Source organism: Hyla sarda, chromosome 2 (genome assembly GCF_029499605.1).
Source record: "Hyla sarda isolate aHylSar1 chromosome 2, aHylSar1.hap1, whole genome shotgun sequence".
NCBI classification, from domain to species: domain Eukaryota; kingdom Metazoa; phylum Chordata; class Amphibia; order Anura; family Hylidae; genus Hyla; species Hyla sarda.
Window position 1 is genome coordinate 53075072 of NC_079190.1, and position 17070 is coordinate 53092141.

Below are 17070 nucleotides of genomic sequence, written 5' to 3' on the forward strand. Positions count from 1 at the left end.
CTGGTGCGAGAAAGTTAAACAGATTTGTATATTACCTCTATTTAAAAAATCTAGAATCTTAGAAATCCAGTACTTATCAGCTGCTGTAGGCTACAGAGGAAATTATTTCCTTTTTGAATTTCATTTCTGCCTGACCACACTGCTCTCTGCTGACACCTCTGTCCATTTTAGGAACTGTCCAGAGTAGGAGCAAATCCCCCCCCCCCTCTCCTGCTCCGGACAGGTCCTAAAATGGACAGAGGTGTCAGCAGAGAGCACTGTGGTCAGACAAAGGAAATTCAAAAAGAAAAGAACTTCCTCTGTAGTCCAAAGCAGCTGATAAGTACTGAAAGGATTGGGATTTTTTTATTTATAGAAATAATTTACAAATCTGTTTAACCTTCTGGCACCAGTTGATTTAAAAGAAAATGTTTTTCCAGTGGAGTACCCCTTTAACACGTATCTGTGACTTTGGTCGGAGCCCAAGTGTTTGATGACAAGAAAGAGCCAGGAGAGAAGTGGGCACCTGTGTGGTCCTCAACCTCTGACCTAGGTAGGTAGGTTAAAACTACCTTGTTCTCATCCATGCTGAAGAACTCTCAATTGGCACGTCTAGTCATCTGTAGGGGGGGGGGGGGGGGGGTGTTATGTCGTGTTCTTGTTGAAACAAGGTCTTTATTATGTTTCTATTGTTGGAAGCACAGTCACTAACCTCAGAGATTTAAGAGAGGTGTGTCTGCTGTCCTTTGATATTTTGCATGCACTACTAGAAACTACTACTAGAAACTTTGTCTAAACTTGAAATTAAGATGTTCAAAAATAAATAAAAGAATGAATGAATGAATGAATGAATGAAAAATATGCAGAGCAGTCATAAGACAGAGGAAAGAAACCTCATTTAGGTTACGTTCACACAGGCAGATTACCTGCAGAATTTCTGCAGCGTATTTGCTGCAGAAAATCCGCAGTGGATTTTGCTACCATTGACTTTCTGCTGACACATTAAAGTCAATGGTAGCAAAATCTGCTGCAGATTTTCCGCAGCAGATACGCTGCGGAAATTGCGCAGGTAATCCACCCGTGTGTACGTACCCTTAGGGTGCATTCACGATTTGTCCATCCGGCAGCTGGGTACAGTGGGAGAAATTCAAAACTGCCTCTTGCTGTATCGGTGCAGGATCCACGCCGTACCCCATTGATTTCAATTAGCCACCCAAAACCAGAAAGTGCATCTGGTTGGCTAATTTTCCGACCTAATCAGATTTTATTTACTTTTTTTTTTAATTGGACTGAAAACTGTGGTCTTCTGCACTTTTCAGTCTGGTTAAAAACCAATACGGTCGGAAAATTAACCAGAGACACTTTCTGACTCTGGGCGACTTACTGAAATCAATGGTGCATGACATGGATCCGGCAAGAGATGGTTTTAAAATTCTCCTTCCATGTCCAGAAGAAGAGAAGTAGTGAGCAGTTGGAGGGGTGGAAAACATCTGATGGGATAAGGGAATATTAGGGGGAAGACAATAGAGGATTAGTATGAAAGAGTGAGTAGAAGTTGGATGTAGGATGGCAGCCCCTAATGAGGGAATAAATGTAGGATCACAACAGACTATGGGTATGTTCACACTACGGAATTCCGCGGTGTGAACTTAACATTAGTGTGAATGGGTCTTCCGCGAGACCCGTTCACACTGCGGAATTTCAGCGGCGGACAAATCCGCTGCTGAAATTGTTCCGCACAGAGAATGGACATGTTCATTCTTTGTGCGGAAGTCCGCGATCACTGCATAGCAGTCAATGGTGACGGCTCAGTGCTGCGCGGTCCTACCGCCGCTGTCGGCTGCCAGGCTGAATCTCCGCTCGCTGAATTTAGCGAGCGGAGATTCCGTTCACACACTGTAGTGTAAACATACCCTATGGCAAGGTGAGATGGAGGAGGTGGTAAGAAAGTTAAAATACTGTAATTGAGTAATTCCTCTTGAATTCTCCGCTTAGAAATAATCAATATCTGTTTTGCCATTGACTTCAATGTATTTTACTCTGCACTGTTCACACCGCGTAAATTCTGCTTGAGGAATTTACGTCCCGCTAGAAGAAAGAACACGCTCATTCTTCTTGCGGATTACACGAGCAGAAGTCAATGTTTAAAAAAAATTCAGCTCGAAATAGTTTTTGCGCAGACTTTGCGTCAAACACTTGGGCTCCGACCAAAAATAAATAAATAAAAAAAAGGAAATTCTAATTGGTAGTGGAAGTCCTGCAAAAAAATAAAAAATAAACGTTTCCTCCTATATTCCGCATGGTAAATCCACGCGATTTTCGCACGCGGAAAAACCCAAAAACTTAAATTCCGCTACGGAATTTTTACGCAAGGATTCCTCTCCAATTCCTTAGTGTGAACGCGCCCTAAGCATCAAGGTACCGAAAGCTATAAAATGATAAACAAACTGACCACAGATCCTCTGAAAATGGGATATAGAACTGTAATACCAGGCACAACCACTGAAAAAAAGGGCGGAGCAGTGCCTGCTAAACACTGAAGAGTCAGAGGGCCACAGCTACTTCAATCAGCGGATTGTGGGGGTGCATATAGTCAGAGCAAACAGACTGATGGCCTATCAGTCCTAGAAACCCCCCTTAAAGGGGTACTCTGGTGGAGAACAAGTGATTTCAAATACACTGGTGCCAGAATGTTAGACAGATTTGTAAATTACTTCTATTTAAAAATCTTAACCCTTCCAGAACTTATCAGCTGCTGTATGCTCCAGAGGAAGTTGTGTAATTATTTCAAGTGTGACCACAGTGCTCTCTGCTGACACCTCTGTCCATGTCAGAAACTGTCCAGAGTAGGAGAAAATCCCCATAGTAAACCTCTCCTGCTCTGGACAGTTCCTGACACGGACAGAGGTGTCAGCAGAGAGAACTGTGTCTGCACTGTGTCAGATTGGAAAAAAAACTAGGGATCGACCGATTATCGGATTGGCCGACATTATCAGCCGATATTCACGATTTTTTAAGTTATCGGTATCGCCATCTAACCTTGCCGATAATGTGTCCAGCGCGTGCGCCCCCGATACCTGTTGCTGTGCTGCCCCGCTCTGCTGTCCCGTTCTCCCGATCGCATCCCGGCATCCTATGGAGGAGCATGTGACACACACGTTACTCCTCCTCCCCTGCGCCCAGCGTAACAGAAGCAGAGTGACGTGTATGTCCCATGCTCCTCCATTGGACGCCATGATGTGATCGGGAGAACGGGACAGCGGAGCGGCAACACCCGAGGACAGACGCAGGTGAGCTATCTACAAGAGAAGGAGGGGGGCCTGCTGTCTATAAAGGGGGGGGGGGCTGCTGTCTAGAAGGGGGGAATATCGGTATAAGTTATCGGTATCTGCTTTAAAAAATCAATATCAGTCAGTCCCTAAAAAAAACTACACAAACTTCCTCTGGAGCATACAGCAGCTGATAAGTACTGGGAGGATTAAGATTTTTAAATAGAAGTAATTTACAAATCTGTATAACTTTATAGCAACAGTTGTTTTGATAAAAAAAAATTCCACCGGAGTACCCCTTTATGCAGTTCCTCTCTAAAGAACACTGCCGATTATCAGCCGACATCCAGCTGTCAAACTTTCCTAGCAGCGTTCCTTATGTAAACGTTATAAAAAAAGAGTTATATAGAGCACATGTGCAGCCGCAAACTTAAAGGGGTACTCCGCCCCTAGACATCTTATCCCCTATCCAAAGGATAGGGGATAAGATGTCAGATCGCCGCGGTCCCGCTGCTGGGGAGCCCCGGGATCCCCGCTGCGGCACTGGGCTCTCATTACAGCACAGAGCGAGTTCGCTCTGCACGTAATGACGGGCAATACAGGGGCCAGAGCATCGTTACGTCACGGCTCCGCCCCTCGTGACGTCACGGCCCGCCCCTTTCAATACAAGTCTATGGGATGGGGCGCGGCGGTCGTCACGCCCCCTCCCATAGACTTGCATTAAGGGGAAGGGCCGTGATGTCACGAGGGGCGGAGCCATGACGTCACGCGGCTCCGACCCCTGTATCGCCCGTCATTACGCACAGAGCGAACTCGCTCTGTGCTGTAATGATAGCGCGGTGCCGCAGCGGCAATCCCTGGGGTCCCCAGCAACGGGACCCCGGTGATCTGACATCTTATCCCCTATCCTTTGGATAGGGGATAAGATGTCTAGGGGCGGAGTACCCCTTTAATAAAGTTTATCACCTGGGAACTCTGCCATTGCTTGTTGAACTCTGTTTTTTTACTCCAGCATAATGCTGAAGTTTTTTTTTTTTTTTTGCTTTTTCTTATTTCAGATGAAAAGTGAGAAAGAGGGGTGAAAGATTTCTCTCATATTTCTGGGACATCTACTATTTTGGGGGCATTATATAAAGTTATAGGGGGAGATTTATCAAAACCTGTGCAGAGGCAAAGTTGCCCAGTTGCCCATAGCAACCAATCAGATCACTGCTTTCATTTTGCAGAGGCCTTGTTTAAAATGAAAGAAGCGATCTGATTGGTTGCTATGGGCAACTTTGACTGCACAGGTTTTGATAAATCTCCCCCATAGTGTATTTGTATATATATCGGCAAACACACCCTGACTATTGAAGCTGAATAGTTCAATAAAACCCAATGTCTGTTTGTTTGTGGGGTGGGTGGAGGGGGGTTTACTGTATGTTCACTGTTTCTGTTAAAAAAAAAATTTGAAACTTCAATAAAAATTATCTGATTTAAAAAATAAAACCCAATGTGAAGTGTCAGTGGCTGAGGCTAAAATTTCCACTTTAATATTAATACAGTAGTCCCTCAAGTTACAATATCAATTGGTTCCAGGACGACCATTGTATGTTGAAACCATTGCATGTTGAGACCATAACTCTATGGAAACCTGGTAATTGATTATGAAGACCCCAAAATGTCATCCAAAAATAGGAAAAAGTGAGGATTAAAGAAAAATAAGTAGATAACTAATACAGATAAAGCAAATCCTTATATATAAAAGTAAGAAAGATCTGCCGGGAACTGTAAATCACTTTCTATTTCAGTGGTTTCCAACCAGGGTGCCTCCAGCTGTTGCAAAACTACAACTCCCAGCATGCCCGGACAGCCTTCGGCTGTCCGGGCATGCTGTGAGTTGTAGTTTTGCAACAGCTGGAGGCGCCCTCGTTGGGAAACACTGGTCTATGTAGAGGACAGGAGCTTCTTCAGGGTCCTGTACAGTACATGCAATGTCCTAAGAAAGTAAAATGGAGCCGTCCTTACTTGGTGTCCAAAGGAGCAGCGAACCATGGCATGGGTTAAAAGTTGTACAGAACATGTAGTACCTCCCTTTACTGTAGTGGGCACTACCAGACAGCCAGTCAGTGCATACACTTCAGTAATACAGTTTTTTTACCAGTGAATTCCATTCTGATTGGTCGGTTCTTTCGGCCATTGACACGTTTCGCAGATCTCATAGCATTGTATGTTGAGTCTGGCGTCAAGTTACAATGGTCCAGAAAAGACCATTGTATGTTGAAACTATTGAATGTTGAGGCCATTGTAAGTTGAGGGATCACTGTACATCAATAAAACGGACTAGGATACTACAATAATTCCTACTGTAGTAATTACACAATAAATTATAGGAACTAGAATAATCCTGAGACCTGTGTATCCATACATACTAGTCTGATCATGGGTCTGAAACAACTTTAGGCTCTGGTGTGGATTGGAGGGGTCGCCAGGCTTTGGGAAAATTGCAATTTCACCTGCAAAAAGCATCTGAGATGCTTAATGTGAAAAATCCCTGCTCTACAGTAATGTCCTAAAAGTGGGGACAGTATATAGGGGAATCCCGCACAGACATTTTGCAGTCTTAACACAACATTAAAGTACATTCACGTGTACTGGATCTGCTGCATTTAATCATTTATTGACATTAATATCTGCAGCAGATTCCACACGTGTGAATGTACCCTCAGATGGGAAAACTACGGACAGAGAATACAGTACAATTATTAAAAATCTGACTTTTTTCCTGCATGACAGGGCAAGCTTATTTAAAAAATAAAAATAAAAAATAAATAAATGGTTATTTCAATGACTTACATTTACCAAACCGAAATAGTGCTCATTCACTGGAAACTGTTCCGGACCAATCTCTTTCTCTAAAGCCGAGGCATTGGCGCCCTAAAGAGAAAAGAAAGAAAGTGCCATTAGAGACCAATGTAGGTATGTACACAAGACGGGACAGAAAAGTAATAAAATAAGGCACCCATTGAGATCTCAAGAACAGGGTCTTGAGTCTTCCAATGGAGCGGCGAGTTGCGCATGCGCGGAACCTTTTATTGTTTATGGCAAACCAGGATGCAGGCATGCTGGGAGTTGTACTTTTGCAATAGCTGGTGGCTGTTGGAATGGGGATGTGTTGTAACTTGGAATACCCCAATACACATGTATGCAGATTTCATGCGCAGGATTTGACGCACAGGATTTTCTGCTGCAGATTTCAAAGTAAACTAAGGAAACAGAAAAAGGAGAAGGAAAAGGGGGTTATGAACGAGCGCTACTGCTATTGAGAAAAGGATTCAGGACGCCACTGTAGCACAGGACAGTTTATTAAGGTTCAAAGCGATAGGACAACGCGTTTCAGCACTAGCATGTGCCTTCTTCAGGTCCACAAAATTTTTTATGTATGACGTCCTGTAGCTTGTGTTGTGCCACGCCATCCTAGCACAACGCAGGCTACAGGACATCATACATTAATTGTTTTGTGGACCTGAAGAAGGCACATGCTAGTCCCGAAATGCGTTGTCCTATCGCTTTGAACCTTAATAAACTGTCCTGTGCTACAGTGGCATCCTGAATCCTTTTCTAAATAGCAGTAGCGCTCGTTCCTAACCCCCTTTTCCTTCTCCTTTTCCTGTTTCCATTGTTTCCGTAACCCTTTGTGGATACGGATAGGGGTACTGCCCCGACTGCCTTCCACTCCACCCACTTCCCTGATAACCCCAGCGGGACAACACATTACCTTGGGTGCAGTGGTTTCTTGCCGTCCAACCACTTCCCCACTACACATGAGAGCGCGCCCCTACCTTTTTTTACTTCTTCCTCAGAATGTAAACTAAATGACTGATCACAACTTCTAATCTGCACAGGATCCTGTATGTGTGAACGTACCCTTAGGTTACGTTCACACATACAGGATCCTGCGCAGGTTTGATGAGCAGGATTTGTAACTGCAGATTAGAAGCTGCGCTCAGTCATTTAGTTTACGTTGAAATCTGCAGCAGAAAATCCTGTGCGTCAAATCTGCGTACGTGTGAACATATTCTTAAAGTGTCACCTAAGTGCACTAACTTGTGCTAAAGTTATATACCAAGATTTTTATTATAAAATATAAATGTATTATTTTATTTGACTATGCTACAGGGGTTGTGAAGTTAGTGTAGTCCATAATATAGTGTCTGTACCTGTGTTTTTTTTTTTAGTGGTCTCACAATTTTTCTGTGATTTTTGCCCCAATGTTTATTTTTAGCAGCATTCAGGTCTCAGGTTTTCCAGGATTGCAAATGCGGCCCGAGACATTACATCACTAGTCAGATCAGAAGGACCGCTGGGTGGGAAGGAGATCATTCTGCAGTGAATTGTAGTTTTGCAACAGCTGGAGGCACCCTGGTCAGAAAACACTGGTCTATTGCTTTGAAAGGATCACAGATGCATTTCAATGGGTGGGATGGCTGATGTATGGGATGGAGAAAAGTGACCTCACACTTACAAAACAAGGAATCATAGGACTTATAGTTTGGGGGAACAAACTCCAACAGGAAATAGTCATTTTACAAAGTGAAAGCCTCAGTGTTATGGTAATCTCACAACACATCGCGAGAAATGAAGGTGGACTTCCGGCTCCTGACTCAAGGTCAAATCCAATTTTTTTTAAGAAGGTTAAAATCCAAGTGCAGCAAACACAAAAATAGATTTAAAAAAAAACACACAAACGAAACGCACCAACGCGTTTTGACTTGTTATCAAGTACTAAAGTCACCTTCTGGTGGATAACCCCTTTAACAGAGTCTATCGCAAACTGTTGCAAAACTACAACTCTCATCATGCTGTGACAGCCTGTAGTCTATAACACTGTTTTCCAACCTTTCGCTGTCCAGTTGTTGCAAAACTACAGCACCTATCATGCCCTGACAGCCGCAGGCTGTCAGGGCATGATGGGTGTTGTAGTTTTGCAATAGCTGGAGAGCAATAGAGTGTATAGGGCAGTGTTCCCCAATCTGTCAGTCAGCTGACTGACCGGACAATGCCATAGTGGAAGGACATGCTTTACTGGGATGGTAACACGGTGTTAATTTATTAATGCATTTACAGGAAGAGTAACAGAGGAATGTCTTAAAGGGGTACTTCGCTGGAAAATATTTTTTTTAAATCAACTGGTGCCAGAAAGTTAAACAGATTTGTGAATTACTTACTTCTATTTAAAAAAATCTTAAAGAGGTATTCCAGGAATTTTTTTTATTTGACTATGCTACAGGGGCTGTAAAGTTAGTGTAGTTTGACGTTTTTTCTCACAATTCTTCTTTGATTTTCACTCCAATATTTATTTTTATCAGCATACAAAATTACTGTTGTCTTAGATTTTTTCCAGGTTGCAATGCGGCCGACACCTGACTCACTAATCAGCTGATGACAGGGAGCCTGTCTGCTTCAATGGGTGGAGCGATCGCTTGGTGGGAGAGAGATCAATCTGCAACTAATGCAACAGCTGTAGGCACCCTGATTGAAAAGCACAGGTCTTTTGAATGGATGCAGCTCATTTATGTTTCAAGAGTGGGGTGGCTGATGTGTGGGAAGGAGGGAAATGGAATTGTTGGATTTGTAGTATAAAAAAAAAAAAAAAAAAAAAAAAGAAAAGAAACAGGAAATACCAGTTCACAAAAAGCTAGCCACAGTGTTATGGTAATCTCATGACATAGCCATTTAGCCCCAAGACAAGCGCAGATACTTCCTAAGCATGTCCATTACTGTCTGCCAGGTACGTACTAAAATCACCTTATGGTGGATAACCCCTTTAATCCTTCCAGTACTTATGAGCTGATGTATGATCCACAGGAAGTTCTTTTCTTTTTGAATTTCCTTTCTGTCTTACCACAGTGCTCTCTGCTGATACCTCTGTCCGTTTTAGGAACTTTCCAGAGTAGGAGCAAATCCACATAGAAAACCTTTCCTACTCTGGACAGTTCCTAAAATGGGCAGAGGTGTCAGCAGAGAGCACTGTGGTCAGACAGAAAAGAAATTTTAAAAGAAAAGAACTTCCTGTGGATCATACAGCAGCTGATAAGTACTGGAAGGATTAAGATTTTTTTATAGAAGTAATTTACAAATCTGTTTAACTTTCTGGCACCAGTTGATTTAAGAAAAAAAAAAGAAAGAAGAAGAACTGAGCTGCTGGGACCTGTCATTCAACATCAAAGTCGTTCAATGAATTCTTTCCATAAGGGAACATAACAGCGGATTCTGTAGGGAGTCTTGGTCACAGCACAGAAGCAATTTCAAAGCGAGCGGTAAAACATCATTTGCTGGTATCCCCGCTGCGAGATGATGATACTCAAGAGCTGGGAAAGGGCTCACGGTACAAAATTTTAAGAGCTCTCGTCTGGTATGAGATAAATTATTTCAGCTCACAGACGAAAAAAAAAAATAATCTTTATGTGGTCAGGACTGACTACGAATCTGGACGCTGCTGTGGTGAACTGCTGAGCAGTCTAGACATATCCTGCAAATATGGCCGGTCAAGCCGCTCAATGATACAGACGCTTCATGCTGTGGCCAGAAAACAAGAGCTCAAACATGGGTTTTTTTGGGAAAATGTGGCTGAGGATTAGATTTTTATGTAAGATTTGCAACCTTCCTGGCTCCAGGGGTTTCACAACACTGGAGAATACAGAGGACGATGAGAGACGCCGGTCAGGGGCAGGATGAAAATCTGTTCTACAGCGCTGTAAATGAATTACTAGGCTGGATTTTCAGGCAGTCATCAGGTTTTAAAAGTATGACCACGATAAGAGATCACACTGCAAATAGTCTTATGCAAATGAAAGTACACGGTTAACACACTTTGCATAAATCAACAGTACAAGCAAATGTAAGAATATTTGTATTATCTATTACTGCTCCCTTTTTCATAAACTCATTGTTCACTCTTCAAAATTGCTCAAATCCATCTTTAGACGGATCAGAACACAGGTTACAGCTACCCATATATGTCTATAGAGAAAGAGGGATGGCTGGAGAGACAGAGGGACATAGGAAGATTCTGCAGCAGCATGTATTAAGCGTTATCTCACTCCATGCTGGATTCACAGATAACACTGCTCAGTACTGGTTTATAATGTTGCCCATGCTGCTGCGGCTAATTCTGGGGGTGTGCTATAGATAAAGGGGAGAAGGTAGGGGAGTAACTTAAAGGGGTACTCTGGTGGAAATTATTATTTTTTTTAAATCAACTGGTTCCAGAAGGTTAAACAGATTTGTAAATTACTTTATTTAAAAATCTTAATCCTTCCAGTACTTATCAGCTGCTGTATACTTGACAGGAAGCTCTTTTTTTAATTTCTTTGCTGTCTGACCACAGTGCTCTCTGCTGACACCTCTGTCCATGTCAGGAACTGTCCAAAGCAGGAACAATTCCCCATAGCAAACCTCTCCTGCTCTAGACAGTTCCTGACATGGACAGAGGTGTTAGCAGAGAGCACTGTGGTCAGAAAGAAAAAAAAATTCAAAAAGAAAAGAACTTCCTGTCAAGTATACAGCAGCTGATAAGTACTGGAAGGATTAAGATTTTTAAATAGAAGTAATTTACAAAATCTGTTTAATTTTCTGGCACCAGTTGATTTAAAAAAAGGAGGGTGCGAGGTGGCATTCGCACCTTGGCCCAGATGCTTGAGGAGAATTGTTTGTGTTCTATAGTGCAGATATACAGTTAATATCAACAGTTCCTCTACATTTTCTATTTAATAACAATTCACGTAATTATTTGGCGGTTTGGGCACAGGCCGGTATAGTCCCTATCACCATCTGGCATATTATCTGGTCTCTGGCAGTTGTGGCCTGTATAGGAGGATAATGCCAGCTCTACTGGGGTGTGGCTGCCTCTTCATTGTTCAGCTGCTAAATGACTGCTGGGGTACTTTGATACTATGTTAGACCGGTCTTTATGGTACAAGCCTCCTTTCGCCCACTTAACCACTGCCTTGGATTTTGGATTTAGCATAATGTTGTATCACACAAGAGGGGAGGGCGTTCTATGGCTTACTATGCCTTCCAGCTCCTGAGGGGATCTACCGTATGTACTCGAGTATAAGCCGACCCGAATATAAGCCGAGACCCCTAATTTCAACCCAAAAACCCAGGAAAAGTTATTGACTCGACTATAAGCCTAGGGTGGGAAATACATCATCACCGCCTGTTAATCCCTTCATCAGTGGTCTTCAACATCTGCGGACCTCCAGATGTTGGAAAACTACAACTCCCAGCATGCCCGGACAGCCGATGGCTGTCCGGGCATGCTGGGAGTTGTAGTTTTGAAACCTCTGGAGGTCCGCAGGTTGAAGACCACTGCGGCCTTCATTATCATCCAGACCCCCTTTTAGTTTTCTACTCACCTCCCCTCGGTGGGAAGGAAGGGTGAGCTGGTCCGGGCCATCTATGCTGATGGGACCATCCGGTGGAGAGGGTTAGTCGTCCGGGCTGTCCATCTTCACCGGGATGCCCTCTTCTCCGCTCCCCCGGGCCCCGGGACGTTAATGCGCAGGGACGTCACAGACTAGCTCACCCTTCCTTCCCTCCGAGGGGAAGTTAGTAGAAAACTAAAGGGGGGGGTCTGGATGATGACGAAGGCCGCAGTGGTCTACAACTTGCGGACCACCAGATGTTTCAAAACTACAACTCCCAGCATGCCGATGGCTGTCCGGGCATGCTGGGAGCTGTAGTTTTGCAACATCTGGAGGTCCGCAGGTTGAAGACCACTGAGAAGGGATTGACAGGCGGAGAGTTCACTCGAGTATAAGCCGAGGGGGGATCGCGCTGAAAAACTAGGCTTATACTCGAGTATATATGGTACTCTGTCTTCCTACTTCTCTCTTATCAGGGTCTACAAATCCCAGGTTCTTCGAAGTATCATATCTGCCATATATATACCTTTTTACGAAGTGGCAAATTACAGGGAGACCCATTGCTAATTGAGAATAGATGGAGGGATGCTTTGTCTTCTCACCTGTATGTCTCTACTGCCATTAATAACAGGCTTACTCAGCTCTTTATTTTCCACCAATGATACCTCACTGCAGTTAGGCTACATAAGATGGGTAGATATCCTATACACTAACAAAATGCCATAGATGCCAGCATCCAAAATCAGATTTCTACCATATGATGTGGACGTGCCGCTATATTCACCAATTCACCCGGAGGGGGTTAATCGATGTTATGTACTCTACTTTGCACTGTACTATTTTTGTAGAACCTACAGGTTGTCTTCTGGGGCTATTTGACGAGGAACAATGGTCTCACCAATTGATTTTCTCATGGAAGGCTCTGTTCATGGCGCAGAAAGCTTTACACTAGATGCAAATTGCTCTCTCATACATTCATACATATATACACATATATACACTGAGGTTGTAGGCCCTAGTTCGATAAGGTGTGGGAAAGTTGTGTCACTCCTCTTTTACCAATTATTCCCCTCATAGGTATATCCAAATACGGGACAGTCTACATGTTCATACTCTCTAATGTTACCGGGATGCTCCTTGGAGCCCAATGGCTGAGGTGGAGGGCGCTTACGGCTCTCATGTTCTGGTTGCGTGTTTGTTTATAACAGCCACATGCACTTTCTGTACTTCACGTATCCACTGAATATTTTTAATATATCCTTGTTCTTAATGTGTCTTTTGTGCCATTTTGTATGTGAAAATATATTTTTGAACAAACAAGTAAAAAAAAAAATTCTGGAGCAACTTGGAAACGTATGCGTAAAGTGGTAACTGGGTGTTTTTTATTCATCTTCTTACTAGTCTTTTCTTATGGAAATGTGTTAGCATTTGCTATTTACTGCAGTTTTTGTAAAGAGGCAATGTTAAAAAAAAAAAAAAAATTATATATATATATATATATATATATATATATATATATATTAGAGAGTCTGACTGAGTTTTTGATGAGTAATACAAGAGAAAGTTCTCGGGACTTTTCCATTAAAGTGAACTCACAAGATTTTCTGAAATAAGACCAAACCCTCCTCCATGTATCATTCAATGAAAAGTACAACAGATATAAATAGCCACACTGCAGGACAACCTTTATGCGGATTCTGAGTAGATTTTTTTTTTCCGGCAGCACGTGAAACCCATTCGGATCACTGGTACTGTGAGACATGGCGGATTTTCCACACGCACTGTCATAAAAATGATGCAAGGTATCTGTCCCATGAAATACGCATGCTCACACAGGCATATTTCCTTCCGATCTTCCACAGCGTATTTACAGCATAAAATCCTCAGCAGAATTTGATACCATGGACTTAATAAGGTCCATGGAAAATCTGTAAATCTGCCAATATTGCAAATTTTACACAGTCCCACTGAAGCCAATGGCAGCAAAATCCACTGCAAATTTTATGCAGCAAATACGCTGTGGAAAATCAGCAGGAAATATGTCTTTTTGAACAAACCCTAAAGCCGGGTTCACACGGCCGGAAATTTGAATGACCCGGCGGGTGCTGAGACCACTTTGAAGTGCACAGTTTCATAGACTGCAATGCATTTAAGAGCGGAATTCGCATAAATGATTGGAAAGTCTATTCTTTCTGTAGGCACGGAATCGGGATTTCCATGCCAGAAACTCTGCAGTGTGCACAGTGCAGTAGAATCCCATTAAAATCAATTTATTTAGAAGTGATGTGTTGCAGAAATTTCTATAACTATTCCATTTATCTGAATGTTGCTCTCAGAAATCCACCACATTTAGATAAACAGAATCCACCCATAAGGTACGTTCAGAAGAGCGGATTTTCGCAGCGTATTTCACTGCGGATGCGCCGCTGAAGGACCTCTATATGCTGGCTTTACATGTGCCTGCTCGAGCGGCAATACGCCGCTAGGAGGAGACACACTGCGATGTGCGAGTCGCCGCTCGCATGCGCAGTATACTCGCACATTGCAGCAGCTCATTGAGCAGGGGGAGCGGCCGAGATGTGTGCGAGTACACCGCGCATGCGCAGCGACTCACACATCAATTCAGTGTGTCTGCATGTAGCGGCGTATTGCTGCTCCGAGCAGGCACACGTAAAGCCAGCATATAGAGGTCCTTCCGTAAAACGCTGCAAATCCGCTCGTCTGAACGTACCCTTACGCTGAAGTACCTTTCACCGCTAGATAGATAAAAAACCTTGTGTATACAATACAGTGATCCCTCAACTTACAATGGCCTCAGGTTACAATATTTTCACCATATAATGGTCTTTTCTGGACCATTGTAACTTGAAACCAGACTCAACATACAATGTACAGACAGTCCAGATCTCCAAAACATGTCAAATGCTGGAAGGACTGACCAATCAGAATGGGCATTCACTGGTAAAACTGAATTGAATGTAAAGAAAAAAAAAGAAAATGGCAGCAGCACACTTGGTTAACAAAATGGAAGCTCTTAACGCACTTTTTGATCAAAACGTGTCCCCCCCATCCCATTGGATGGGACCCTAACACTCACTCACCTCTGCTGGGCATAAAGCCCCTGACTGGGTGACATGTTGGATCCACTATCAATCCAAACATATCACCCAGTCAGAGGCTGTATGCCCAGCAGAGGTGAGTGAGTGTTAGGGTCCCATCCAATATGAGGCCACCTCCGCGTAGTGCATGGGGGGGGGGGGGGGGAACACACGTTTTGATCAAAAAGTGCCTAAGAGCCTCCTTTGGATAGGGGATAAGATGTTTTCCGACAGAGTACCGCTTTAAGGCTATGGTCACATGACGGAATTCTGACACAAAATTTACAGCACATTGACTTGAATGGGGATTCCGCTGTCCCACTCACATGGCAGAATTTCCGCAGCAGAAGTTCTGCATATACATGTCTTTAAATTTGAATTTCAGCAGAATTCTGCCTTTTGAGCACACAGAAATTCGGTTGAAATTCTGCTCAAATTTTGCAAAAATTTAAAATTTCACAGCAAGCTTTGCAGAACGGAATTTGAGTGGAATAACAGAATTTCCGCCATGTGAACATAGCTTTACCTGGCCATATAAAGTAGACAAAAGCACCAGAGCAGGATCAGTTGTCCATGATGTTTTTAGGGGCTTCCTGGCACTGTCCCTCCAGCAGGACAAAGATTGGACATACTGGACTTCAATATCTTCCAAAAAAATAAGCTTTTTAAGACGAAAAAGGGGGCAGGTAGAAGGTCTCTAGTGTTACTACCTACCTGGCTCCTATTATAAACCTGGACATAAAATCTCATCTTTATGGGGATTAGAGCATTTATCAAGAGATCTTCAGACACGGCCATCTTGTCGTTCATATTTAGCCACCTAAATCTTGTCTGTTCCGGATTAACCTTGCTGCACGAGTTAGAATCTAGAAAAGTTGCACTTTTGTTCTACTATGTGAACCTGAATGACAACATTACAGGAGACATTGATATTTGGGATCCTAGTACAACCTCATTGCGATGAAACAGGCCATTACAACGTGTTACGACCTATGGCTCCATAGTGAATTTAGCTCTGCCTGCGATGTCCTGTTCGCGCAAAGAACGCGCCAAATTCTTGAGTCTGGCACTTATGGATCATCCCCATGTGATTTATCGGGATAGTGGGTATAGAACCCTATAGGTTTGTATGCATCTTTTATATAGGCTTTGCTTTGTATGGCTGTGTTTTTGTGCAGCGTTTCCCAACCCGTGTGCCTCCAGCTGTTGCAAAACCACAACATTCAGCCGAAGTGTCCAGTGTAGGAGCGAATTCCTATAGCAAACCTTACCTGCCCTGGACAGTTCCTGACATGGACAGAGGTGTCAGCAGAGAGCACCGTGGTCAGACTGGAAAGAACTACACAACTTCCTCTGGAGCATACAGCAGCTGAGAAGTACTGGGTTAAAATTGTAATATAGAAGTAATTTGAAAATCTGCATAACTTTCCAAACTCCATTTGGGACATACACAGGGGTGTGGAAATTTAAAAAAAAAACTACTTGTCCAAGGGACTAAAGCTGAACACAATCTACTTGTCCCTCAAGAAATTCCACTTGTCCTGGTAGATAAAATAATTTCAACCAAAATAGTCTGACCCCCCCCCCCCCCCCCCCCCACTAGACCACCAGGGATGGATATAAGATCCCTTTAGACACTGCTGACAGCGGTGATCTAATGGTTTAATAGGCGATCGCAGCATGCCAGGATATTAGCGGGGGAGAGCTGTAGCTCCTCTTACACCCCAGACAAGACCAGAAAAGTCTAGATGTAACTTTTTGATCACCATAAAAAATTTCTAATATGAAGTGACCAAAAATGAACAATTCTGGACTATTATTTACATTTACACCGTTCACCGTACGGTTTAATTAACATCATATTTTAATAGTCTGGACATTTCCACATGCAGCGATACCACTTATGTTTATTTTTGTACATTATTTTTATTTAAAGAAAATTGGAAACTTATTAGTAAGGGGCTTATTCACATATATACGCACTTTTTAAAATATTTTAATCACTTTTTTTCAGTCTCAATAGGGACTTATGTTACTGGGGGGGGGTTCTGCTTCTCCAGTTTATATGGTGCATTTTGTGTCAGAAAATGCTGGAAGTTGCATTTAGTTAGTAGATAACTACAACTCCCAGCATGCCCTGATACAGCCTATGGTTGTGTGGGTGTTGCAGCATGTTGCACCGTATAGTATTACAGTTAAGGTTATTGTGTAACATGCTGGGAGTTGTAGTTTTGGTTTGTGTCAGCTGCAGAGCCATAGTCTATGTCAAGGAATACTGGGAATTACAGTTAGTAACTACTAGGGATGTAAGAAAAA

General features: G+C 43.0%; 1 protein-coding gene across 1 annotated transcript in view; it reads right to left on the reverse strand.

Annotated features, from left to right (window-relative positions):
• Positions 1–17070, reverse strand: part of USP12 (ubiquitin specific peptidase 12) — a 96157-nt gene that overhangs the window by 37702 nt on the left and 41385 nt on the right. The window contains exon 2 of the mRNA XM_056561798.1: positions 6084–6164. Within this exon, the coding sequence (XP_056417773.1) occupies positions 6084–6164 (81 nt within the window). The remainder of the gene's footprint in view (positions 1–6083; positions 6165–17070) is intronic.